Raw genomic sequence first — 12,500 nt, 5'->3', positions numbered from 1 at the left:
ATATTGTGGTAATTTTATTCTTTAGTACAGTCAAATAATTACAAACTGCATTTATCTGGCTTTGATTTGTCCTGATAGTACCAGTAGTTTTGAATGTAATCATTTTATCAAATGTGCCATTCGTTTTTATGTAATCTGCACATTTAGTATATCATACATTTGTAATGCTATTGCTTCTTATTAGGCCTATACTTTTCTGAGGTTTCTGAGAGTGCACAATGAAAACTATATAACTCTTTTCCCCCTGTAAAATTATAGGGAAGTGAGGTCATTTTGAAGAGAAATGTTTGTGAAGAAAGAGCGCCAAGAGTGAGCGGGAAAAGACAATTTGTGTAGGACAGGAATAGCTGAATTTTCAGTCATACGGAGGCTACGAAACTGACATCGAGAACCCAGAGAGTGTGCAGCAGATTCAGCTCAACCAGCAAACTGCAATAAGGCAAAATATTTTCGAAATTGCATATACATATACAATATAGCATGAATTACTCACACGTGATCCCCAGACCACAGAGTCCTCCAAGAGCCAAAACGAGAGATGCTGAGAACAGCCAGAAGAACTTTGTTACCTGTGATTAGAGATTTCAAATGTGACTGAATTCCAGCATGATTCAAATGTGTAATGTTGATTATTTTATTAAATATCTAACTGGCAGTCAGCTTGAGAACAATTCATTGATTTTGTTTTTTCAATTTAAAGTAGCATTTTACAAATTCATCAATCAAGAGTGAAAGAGTGATGCTTTATACTGAGCATCAATAGAGAAGTGTGGTGACTGGAAACCATAAATAGACTCAAGTGAAACATAAATATACTAAAATGTATCTGAAATAAATTTATTTCATACTAAGTACTACAAATACATTTTCATATTTATGTATTTAATAAAATACCCTGCAATTTTACGTTTAGTATACTAAACTGTTATAATTAAAGTCTGCTAAATTGGAATAACTAATTTTGTGCTTAATGCCTGATTAACTTTGAAGATCATCTTTTATTCTGTGGTACAGTGTTGGTCAGTGTGACTGTAGATTCAGCACCTAATTCATCAGCAGCATGACAGGAGAGAAATCCCAATTCTTTCATAGCTGTTATTGCTATTGTATTATTATTGTACTCTGATATTATTGTTATATATTAATAATATTAACATCAATGGTTTAAATAAAATGAACGGCGCATTACTGTGCCATCCCAAAGAGGCACACAATCACTTTCACAGACTTTTACATTAACTGTTTCCTCCTGGTGGAATGCTCTGCCCAACTCAATCCAAGCAGCTGAGTCCTTAGCCATCTTCATGAAAAGGCTAAAAACACATCTCTTCCATCTCTTTTTGACCCTCTAACTCTAGCACTATCTATTTTAATACTTGCACTCTATTCGTTTTCTAACTGCTTGTTTTCTTTTAAAAAAAAAAAAAAAAAAAAAAGATAACATCATTATTAATTGTTTTATAACGCATCGATTCGCTACAGAAGGCCTTCGTTCATAATAATTATTAACTTTACTTGCCACCCAAAAATAAAAATTAGCCCATAAATTACTCACCCTCAAGTCATCCAAGGTGTATATGACTTTCTTCTTTCAGACGAATCCAGTCGGAGTTATATTAAAAATTGTCTTTGATCTTTCAAGCTGTTTAATGCCACTCAGCGGGTGTTGCATGCATCAGTCCAAAAGAAGTTAAATAAAAAGTGCCCATCCGTAAAAAAAAAGTGTCTCACACGGCTGCGCGGGGTGAACAAAGGCCTTCTGTAGTGAATCGATGCAATTTTGTAAGAAAAATAACCATATTTAAAACATAATAATCAATTTAATCTAGCTTGCACCAACAGCTGTACATGGAAGCAGTTCCGGGAGGATGATGCATGAGGTCGGCTTTGCGCATGCGCCGCTCAGAAGTGACGAAAGCGGAAAAGCAGCGGAGAGATCAAAACAAAACAACTGTCACTAATTAGAAATAGAAAACGAGGATTTGTAAAGAAGAATGTCAGAGGAGTTCGATATAAGCCAAGAGGAGAATGGTTTTCCTTTGCTATTGTAAGGAAACTTTGCTTCCTTTGCTTTTGTTAACAAACGTTGGTTTTCACGAGACTCACTGGCGCATGCGCAGCGCCGACCTCATACGTCATCCGCCCGGAGCTGCTTCCGTGTACAACTGTTGGCGATTTCAACAGTGAAGTGATTTATCACTTCATCTGCCTCAAAATAATTAGGCTAGACTTTATTACATAAGACGTTTACATACATTCAGTTTAACCGCGAAAAAGGAGATGACGAATGAACATAAATATGTTAATAACCCTCTATTAACACCTCAAAAATGTAAATATTGTAAAATCGTATGTGAATATGACATAAGACACTCACTGACATCATATTAAAAATACCTCTTCCGTTCAGTAAAAGAGGCCGTTAAGACTAACTAATTTCTGAGGCGAAAACCGCGTCCGTGTATTTTTCAATATAAGCTCTTTTCGGACTATTTCCGCATTCCATGAAATCTCAAAATACTACCGGACTCAAACAGTGAATGATGACTTTACATTTTTAATCTTTACTTACCATAAGCCGTCTTTCATTCACTCGCACTCGCTTCCATCTGAAGACGCTGAGGAAATGCTCCCCCCCTCCACCCCCCTTCATAGTTCATCTTGGAGCCACAATGTTTTCTACCACAGGAACAATTAGTAATTTTTAAATAATCAAATTTTAAACAGAGATACAATGAATGATTTGCTCAGGGTATAAGGAGGAAAGGTAACTTAATCATGGAGAAAGGCTTTTACCCTGCAGCTCCCTTGTGCATCCTTGTGTAAACTGTTACAGAAAAGTTTTTTTTTCCATGCAGTATGTTGTTTCATTCTATCTGTATATTTAGTTTTTTTTTTTTTTTAATCTTTCCTTGTTTTATATTATATCAATAACAACAATTATTGGTTCACAATATTAGTGCAAGTTTCCAGCCTTAAGAGAGTTGCTGATTAGACCGTTGCTGTTGCTGTTTTGATGTTCTTTGGAAAAAAATTGAATTTTTGAAAATGCTTAGTAACAGAGATGTTGATATTTAACACACACACACAAACACACATATCCTCTGAAAGCACAGACTTTAGAAATAGAGCTGGAGTGTTAGTTTCCTTTCATCATCTAATCACCAAGCCCTTCTAAATAAAGTTATGTGTTCAATGCATTTGCTATCAGAACTACTTAAAATTCAACCAAGTTCTTGAGCAGCAGTATGACACTTCCATTACTGACTAGCTCAATAGAAAAAAACATAAACAATAACCTACTTTTCATCAATAAAACTAGTGTGTAAAAGTCTTAATATATTAGGCCTACACTCTAAAAAATGCTGGGTTAAATACAACCCAGTGCTGGGTAAAATATGGACAAACCCAGCAATTGGGTTGTTTTGACCCAGTGGTTGGGTTACTACCCAGAAGGTTGGGTTAAACATTTAACCCAACCGCTGGGTCAAAACAGCCCAATTGCTGGGTTTGTCAATATTTTACCCAGCACTAGGTTGTATTTAACCCAGCATTTTTTAGAGTGTAGGTTGTTCTTCCTTCATCAACTGAAAAAGTTCAACCTGCCACAGGCGCAGATGACACAGTTTTACTCAGCTGTTATTGAGTCGGTTCTGTGCTCTTCTATAACTCTCTGGTTTGGGTCAGCCAGCAAATCAGATATAAGAAGACTGCAACGGACTGTTAGGACAGCAGAAAGGATCATTGGTGTGCACCTGCCCAACCTTCAGGACTTGTACAACTCCAGAGTGAAGAAACGGGCAGGTAACATCAAAGACCCCTCTCACCCCGGACACAACCTGTTTGCACTTCTCCCCTCAGGCAGACGCTACAGATCTCTGTGCACTAGAACATCTGGGCATAAAAACAGTTTTTCCCCATGCCATCTCCAGCTTAAATGGCTAACACAGGAATCATTACCTGTGTTCTGTAATTAATTTCTGTAATTCATCCTCCATTTCTAATTACTGCCTCTTTCTCAAGTATTATGTAAATACATATGCATATCTCTTTATACAGCTGTAGTAAATAATGCACAAATCTGTACATAAATCTTCTGTCCAGATTCATACACATTATTATTATTTATTGTTAAGTCTTACTATTTAAATGTTTTCTGTTCTCATGTCAGTCAGATATGTATGTACGTATGTACCAAGCGCACTTTAAAAAAACACAACAAATTCCTTGTGTGTCTGCGCACACTTGGCGAATAAAGCTAATTCTGATTCTGATTCTGAGATATTTTCAAATATTATGTAATTCATGACTGATGCCTGTTTGTCGTGCATACACCAACCAATCATATATTGCACAAGACAATCCTACACAATGTAGAGCGGCAATTTGAATAATTGAATTTCTAGTTATGAAAATGAGTTGAAATCTACACAATTACCATCAGTTTATAGTTTTAAGGGGAAATGGAGAAAAAAAGATTACAAGTAGACTTTAGTGTTTTTACAGCCCGAATGAACAGACTAATTTGGAATTTAACTTCATATATAACTGGAGTTCAGTGATGATATCAGTATATAAATTACATCATCAATATATAATTCAAATATAATACAACTCTTACAGTGCTCTGGAAGACTAAATGCATAGTTAGGCTACTCAGGCATCTTGCCACTAAATTTGTTTTTCATTCTTCACTTGCTGATAATTTCGCTTCCAGCCAGCTGAATGAGACTTGCTTAATTTAGTTACTTTGACGTTCATGTGAATAGATTACATTTCTGATGTGAATTTTCTAATTAAAGGGTTAGTTCACCCAAAAATGAAAAATTAGCCCATAAATTACTTTCAGACAAATCCAGTCGGAGTTATATTAAAGGGGTCATATGATGCTGCTAAAAAGAACATTATTTTGTGTATTTGGTGTAATGAAATGTGTTTATGCAGTTTAAAGTAAAAAAAACACATTATTTTCCACATACTGTACATTATTGTTTCTCCTCTATGCCCCGCCTTTCTGAAACGGAATCCAGTCAGAGTTATATTAAAAATTGTCTTTGATCTTTCAAGCTGTTTCATGGCACTCAGCAGGTGTTGCATGCTTCAGTCCAAAACAATCAAATAAAAATTATCTCACACTGCTCCGGGGGGGTGAATAAAGGCCTTCTGTAGCGAATCGATGCATTTTTGTAAGAAAAATATCCATATTCAAAACTTAATAATCACTTTAATGTAGCTTGCGCTCACTTTATGTAAAGGGAAGCATTTCTGGGCGGAAGTGCTTTTATCATTTTTTTCCCCCTATGGGCAGGATTTCCCTGTCCAATTTAATCAATATTGACTACAGATATTGTTATATTATTAATATCAATAATATGATATTATGTATTGCATTGTTACCTTAAATATGAGACTATTATATGCATGTATATATATATAGAGAGAGAGAGCGAGATACACACACACACACACACACACACACACACAAATCAAGTGGAAGAGAAAGACTACTAAGCAGAAAAAAGTTATTTTCTAGTTAGTTGAAACTGAAATTATAAGTGTTATGTTAGAGCAGTAATGTATAGTATCATCAGCAGAGTTTAGAAGATACACACATTTGAGGTCCTTTATTTGAAACCTCAAAAAAATGTTCTAGTGTGTTTGCTTTTTAACTTTGAATACAAACTTATCTGCTTTTACTTCTGTAGCTATTTTGATAGTCAGCTCCCGATGCGATGTCATTCACTGTATGCGCAAATTCAAAGCATCGCGTCTGGACGCGTCAACGGCGCTCGCGCTTTTTTAATCTCGTAATAAACCGGTAAATGATCTGTCCAGAAATGATGCTGATGGACAGAACAAGTTTCTATTTAGAATACATTGCAATCACGCTAAAATAGTTCACGACAACTCACACACCTGCATTAGGAGCTGTACGTCTTTGCGTGCCTATTTAGCCGTTTGCACCGCACAGTTTGCAGCATCTGATGGATGCGTTCGTTACGCAGACATTCAGAAGGCGGGACCCGCTTTGAAACTGCAACATTAATTGGTTTAATTGCAGATGAGTGACAATTCAACTATATCCAATGAACAATGAGGCTAGATTTTGCTGCCCGTCTTGACTGGTGGACTAGCAAATAGGGGATGTTAAGGTTATGGCGGCCCCTCCTCAAAGCCCGAGGCCCTAGGCAATCGCCTGCTCTGCCTATAGCTAGCGCCGGCCCTGGGTCATATATATCTTATATTTTAGATAATAGCTAATTATAGAATAAACAAAACATTTTTATTTGAAAAAGATGAACATACAGAAGCATTTTTAGCAATGCTGTATAATTGGTGTACTTGTAATAATACATCCGTGCATTTACATATTCTGTTGTGTTGCTGAATTGCATCTGATATGAATTACTTTGACATGAATGCAAATAAGCCTACATCATATTTCTGATGTGGTGTTAATAGTATCTGCGTCAGGTGAGTGCTATGAATTTGACAGAACAAGTACAAAATGAGTTTGTCATAGTCCTCAAATAATATTTGTTGTTAAAGGTTTAACTAACCACTATTAGTTGCAACAGTTAGTTGTAAACCTATACGCCATTTATCCCCTTCAGTGCTGCTACACTAAAACCAGTTTAAAACTGCAGATTAAAAACTGAAAATTAAAGATGTAAGGCTTTCTTTTATTGTTTAAGCACTGATCTGTTAAAGATCCTGAATGAAAGCTTACTGTTAAAAAAGCATTAATATTATGAACGTCAATCTAAGTGTATTTACGGTGTTTCCTCTTTTAGATATCATCAATTAGGGGGAATGTATTTTTCTTTTCACAGATGAACTTTTTCTGCATTCTGCAAGAATTATCAAACCATTCATTCAAAAAACCATCAAAATTTCCCAGACTAGCACAGTTTTCTCCAGAAGGATCATCTTCTTTCCAGTTATCCGGTTCATTCGGCCAAGATACCCTCATGTGCCAAAACCTGTAGAAGCAGAAACAGGGCGTTTAAGTGAAGTTAAAATGCAAAATGCATTAAACCTAACATTTCAAGAAAAGACAACAGACTTCAGTCTTTTATATTCATAGGTAAACAGGCAAGAAAATACAACAAATATCTGCAATGCAACATACTGCAATACACAATAGATTCAGAAAACCAAAGCCCAGCTCTCATTCACATATATATTCTTACTGTACTCCAGTTTCACTCAGAGTTTGGCTATTCATCCAAACCCAGTGTCCCTCCGTTTCAAGATCATTGAGACCAATCCAGTGTGTCTCTTTAATTTTAGAGACCAGGAAATCCTGATGGAGAACATTTACTTTATTGCTGTTCTTTAGGGAAAAAAAGTGTTTTTTAATCTTTCACTGTATGTAAAGTACTTTTCTCTACCTCACCTGTATTTCTTTGTTGCTTATGGAGACGAGACGAGCTTTTGATGCTACACATAAATCACGGCTCTCAAACCATGTCTGCTTTTTAGAGGAGAAGAAATAACACTTTCCACGATGTGCTGTCCAGCCTTCCTCACAGGGCTGACAAGACGTAGATACAAATCCTGGAAATTATGTTTAAAACCATAATTGATAATCTCTCTAGCAATATTAACTGAAAAACTATGATTATTGACTACAAGTAACAGAGCAGAAAAATAAAATAAAACACAGAATAGGACCAAAGAAAGCAGTAAGTTAATTGGGTAACACTTTACTTGAAGGGGTGTGCATAAGACTGACATGGCACCTTCATAATCAAATATGACATTATTTTACCTAACCCTAACCTAACCCTACCCCTACCCTTACCCCTAACCTGTCATTAAGTGTCATTCGCTCAGTTATGTCATTTTTAATGCAAATATGACATTATTTGACCTAACCCTACCCTTACCCCTAACCATAGCCCATAACAAAGACATCTCAAACAATGTCAGCTTTGCATTAAAAATTACATAACTGAGCAAGTGACACTTAATGACAGTTGTCATAAACATGCATAAAAAACCCTTCATATTCATGACATGTGTCATGTCATGTTTATGTAGGTGTCATGTCATGATTATGAAGGTGTCATGTCAGTCTTATGCACACCTCTTCAAGTAAAGTGTAACCGTTAATTGTCTTGAAAGGATTTATCCACTCACCAGTGCATAAAGACAGGCAGTTTTTGGCAGCGTTGTAGTTGTGCAAGAGCTTTTCATCATCAGCTGATACAGAACACACTGCTTGAATGAACCAAGAAAAACAAGCAAATTAAAGTTAAAATCAACGGTTGGTTTAGTGTAACCACAAGCCAATATGAAGGGAAATAACTTTATATCTCATACTTTAGGCTTGTTACTCATAAAGTGCTACTTTATCTCTTAGCTGCTAATATTTCACAATTAAATTTTTATATATACAGTGCTCTCCACTAATATTGGCACCTTCGGTAAATTTGAGCAAAGATGGCTGTGAAAATAAATCTGCATTATTTATCCCTTTGATTTGAAAATTCACAAAATTCTAAACATGTGTCATGTCATGATTATGTAGGTGTCATGTCAGTCTTATGCACACCCCTTCAAGTAAAGTGTAACCGTTAATTGTCTTGAAAGGATTTATCCACTCACCAGTGCATAAAGAGAGGCAGTTTTTGGCAGCGTTGTAGTTGTGCAAGAGCTTTTCATCATCAGCTGATACAGAACACACTGCTTGAATGAACCAAGAAAAACAAGCAAATTAAAGTTAAAATCAACGGTTGGTTTAGTGTAACCACAAGCCAATATGAAGGGAAATAACTTTATATCTCATACTTTAGGCTTGTTACTCATAAAGTGCTACTTTATCTCTTAGCTGCTAATATTTCACAATTAAATTTTTATATATACAGTGCTCTCCACTAATATTGGCACCTTCGGTAAATTTGAGCAAAGATGGCTGTGAAAATAAATCTGCATTATTTATCCCTTTGATTTGAAAATTCACAAAATTCTAAACTTTCATTGAAGTAAAACAACTGAAAGCGAGGGGAAAATCTCATTGTGAAATAAATGTTTTTCTCTAGTTCACGTTGGCCACGATTATTTGCACCCAATTATTGCAACATCCTTTTACCAAGATAAAAGCTCTGAGTTTTCTCTTAAAATGCCTAATGAGTTCGGAGAACACCTGACAAGAGATCAGAAACCATTCATTCATCCAGAATCCTTCATCCAGAATTCTCCAGACCCTTCAGATTTCCAGCTCTATGTTGGTGCTTCTTCTCTTCAGTTCACCCCACTCATTTTCTATAGGGTTCAGGTCAGAGATGGCCATGGAAGAAGCTTCATTTTGTGCTGTGACACATTTTTGTGTTGATTTTGATGTTTGTTTTGGGTCATTGTCCTGATGGAAGATCCAACCAAGATTTCTAACAGAGGCAGTCAGGTTAAGATTTTTAATCTGTTGGTATTTGAAAGAACCCATGATGCCATGCATCTGAACAAGAGGACCTCTGGCAGAAAAACTACTAAAACCCATCTGGTGGGTTTGCTGCCAAAAAGCTCATTTTTTAGATTCATCTGACCATAGACAGATCTGTTGAAGTTCCAGTCGTGTCTAACAAGGCTCAAATAAGCCACCTTTGCTCATAGTTACCAAGGATGCCAATAGTGGAGGGCACTCACTGTATATATAATTATCATTACAAATGCTATTTTATTTTCCCAACTAGTTCTATAATGAATATGTGCTTACACTTCTCTGGATCTGACTGTAGATTGGAAACATTGTGCTGCTGGTCAGATGGAGCGTCACACAAGGTGAATTTACCAGCATCTAATTGACACACATACAATAAATGCATAGTTTACACGAGCACAATTTACTCACTGTGTTATGTGGGGGGGGGGTTACTGCTGCTCTTCCTGCTCTCATCCATGCTAGGCTGCATGGAGGCGCAGGGAGTTCTTGCCCAGAACAGAACCATACCACCAATCCAAACTGTATGCTAATTGTCAATCATCTTTGACGATAGTGGTCCTGACAGAACTTTGAGTATTAAAAAACAGCAACAAACATTTAAGTATTTAGAAAAAAATATTTTTCTTAATATTGGTTCAAACCTCTGTGTGTTTGTTGACTGTTTAAAAGCATCCTTAAGTGTCACCGGCCCACCGGTGGGCCCACAGCCATTACATCATTTATTGCCTTTTTACTCCATCAAATATTTTAGTAATCACCCTAAACTAGATATCATTTGAAAGCTTAAAAACTCAAAATGTATCCTATGAAAACCATTTTGAAATCAGACATTGCGTTGGCATTGAAATGGTACTTTAAAATCTTTTGCCCGTCTCCTCCCCTATGGGCGGTGTCATGTGTCATATTACAAAATGTATAACAGTATTTTACAATCAAACCTTTTTATAATCTTGACAAAATACATATCGTTTGAAAGGTCTGAGTCTCAAGATTATTTTGTGATAGAAGTAATATGGACAGAAATTTAGACATTTATGACAGAAAAATGCATCAAAAAAATTCAGTGGAGTTTGGGTGTCACCCGGTGGCTGTTTGTGGTATAACGTCCTAAATAAAATCTCACAGGAACCTCAATTTTTTTTATATCAACTTCAAATTTGAAACATAACTTATTTAGACATAAGGCTTTAATTTTATAGCAATTTTAGAGTTAAACCTAAACCTAAAATATTAAAAATATATATTTTATATGAAATAAAATAAAAATTGTACAGTGCATTTTCTTTGCAGTAAATTTAAGCTTTAATTTTATAGCAATTTTAGAGTTAAACCTAAACCTAAAATATTAAACATATTTTATATGAAATAAAATAAAAATTGTACAGTGCATTTTCTTTGCAGTAAATTTAAACTTCTATAACTTTTTGATACTTTCAGATTTTGAAATGATTCCACTTCTACAATAATCTGCTGATGTTCTTCTTTAAAAAGAGTCCAACCATAGATCTGTATTGCTTTAATTATAATAATTTAAGGTTGGATAGTGCACTTTCACGTCTATGTTCAAAAATGGGGCGTGACCACTGATCTATATATAATGACTGGATCGCTCATTGCGTTCTAAACTGCTGACAGCCGCCATCTTACTATTCCCTACCGGCAGAGAGCGCCATTGACCAACAGTCAAAACACTGACCTAAAATCACCCGATTTGAAGGTATCAGTCACACAGGATTCGTTTTTATGTTATGTGTATGTAAATTCATTTTTACTTCAGATGTTATCTGCAATGTTTATGGTCTTTTTGGGCAGGATAAGCAATATATTTAAATCGTTAAGGTGGGTGTGTCAGCTGCAGGTAAGGTTAACTGATCCAACACAAAATATATTTCGTCTTTATGTACGTAATTATGCAGGAAATATGAAACATTATAAAACAGTTAGTTCCATTCCTCAATTCTGATTGGTCAGCAGCTGTGTTTTATTCACAATACAGCACTGATGACCGCTTCACCCAAAGGTTCTGTGTATCACTGAGCAACACCCTTATAATGTCAAAATATGCATCACTAACCTGCATAATTTGACAAAGCATCCCTGTTAAAAGGCCAATATTTACCCCTTTGACACTGTCAAAGTCATCTGTCATTGTTGGCGGGCGTTCGCTGGTCTATTGACATGCAGTCTATGCGATGTTACACTCTGGTGGCCTTTGCATAAGAATGGTCGTCGATAACCATCATATTTCTCATAATTAAGTCTGAAATTGTCATTGCACCAGAGTTCGTGATATAAATCCACCATTAGCGACTAATAAAAGCCTCACACGAGATATTCATAATAAAGGGACTCGCTCTGCCGAAGGGCAGTTAGAAGTGAGGAATTAGGTAATGCTACTAAATCAAACGATAAGGTCATTGTAGACTTAAACAGAGAAACACAATCATAATTATGAAAGGAGCCCGTTATTTTCCTTCTGGCACCCTGAGTTATATATAAAACGGTTAGTTCCATTCCTTGATTCTGATTGGTCAGCAGCTGTGTTTTAATCACGATACAGCACGGCTATGACCGCTTCTCCCAACAGTCCTGTATATCTCTGAGCAACACCCTTAGCAACATAAGCAATCAATAATATAGCATCAAAACGGTTTCATTTATTATGTATTTCGGCAGAATTAATTGTTTGATATTTATTTAATGAAGTATGAGTGACCCCTGCTGGCGTTATGTTGCATCTTTCATCTTTAATTCTGAGACCCCGCCCTTCCCCCCGTCTAATAAACGCTTCTCATGCGGAGATGTGTTGATCAGTGTTGACAAGATCCGCGGTTTTTCCGCGTAATTGGGCTATTTTAACACTGTTTAACACTGACTCCAATAACTAACATGATATTTATCCCCTGGAATGCGAATTTTAGCAGGGGGACCTGTATGTGTGTGAGAAAATATCATATATGGTGTTAAAGGGGTCATATGACCTTGCTAAAAAAGAACATTATTTTGTGTATTTGGTGTATTGGAATGTGTTTATGCGGTTTAAGGTTAAAAAAAC

At 36.0% G+C, this 12,500-nt stretch overlaps 1 protein-coding gene across 1 annotated transcript in view; it reads right to left on the bottom strand.

Moving 5' to 3' along the window:
- Positions 1–6,790: 6,790 nt before the first annotated feature.
- LOC107693245 (CD209 antigen-like protein C) overlaps positions 6,791–12,500 on the bottom strand; it is a 6,281-nt gene continuing 571 nt past the window's right edge. The window contains exons 2-7 of the mRNA XM_016492557.1: positions 9,719–9,799; positions 8,614–8,676; positions 8,146–8,208; positions 7,400–7,560; positions 7,194–7,306; positions 6,791–6,983 (exon numbers count right to left, since the gene is read on the bottom strand). Coding sequence (XP_016348043.1) covers positions 6,791–6,983; positions 7,194–7,306; positions 7,400–7,560; positions 8,146–8,208; positions 8,614–8,676; positions 9,719–9,799 — 674 coding nt within the window. The remainder of the gene's footprint in view (positions 6,984–7,193; positions 7,307–7,399; positions 7,561–8,145; positions 8,209–8,613; positions 8,677–9,718; positions 9,800–12,500) is intronic.

This window comes from Sinocyclocheilus anshuiensis, unplaced genomic scaffold, assembly GCF_001515605.1.
Source record: "Sinocyclocheilus anshuiensis isolate Anshui unplaced genomic scaffold, SAMN03320099.WGS_v1.1 scaffold566, whole genome shotgun sequence".
NCBI classification, from domain to species: domain Eukaryota; kingdom Metazoa; phylum Chordata; class Actinopteri; order Cypriniformes; family Cyprinidae; genus Sinocyclocheilus; species Sinocyclocheilus anshuiensis.
This window is presented reverse-complemented; position numbering and strand designations above follow the sequence as displayed.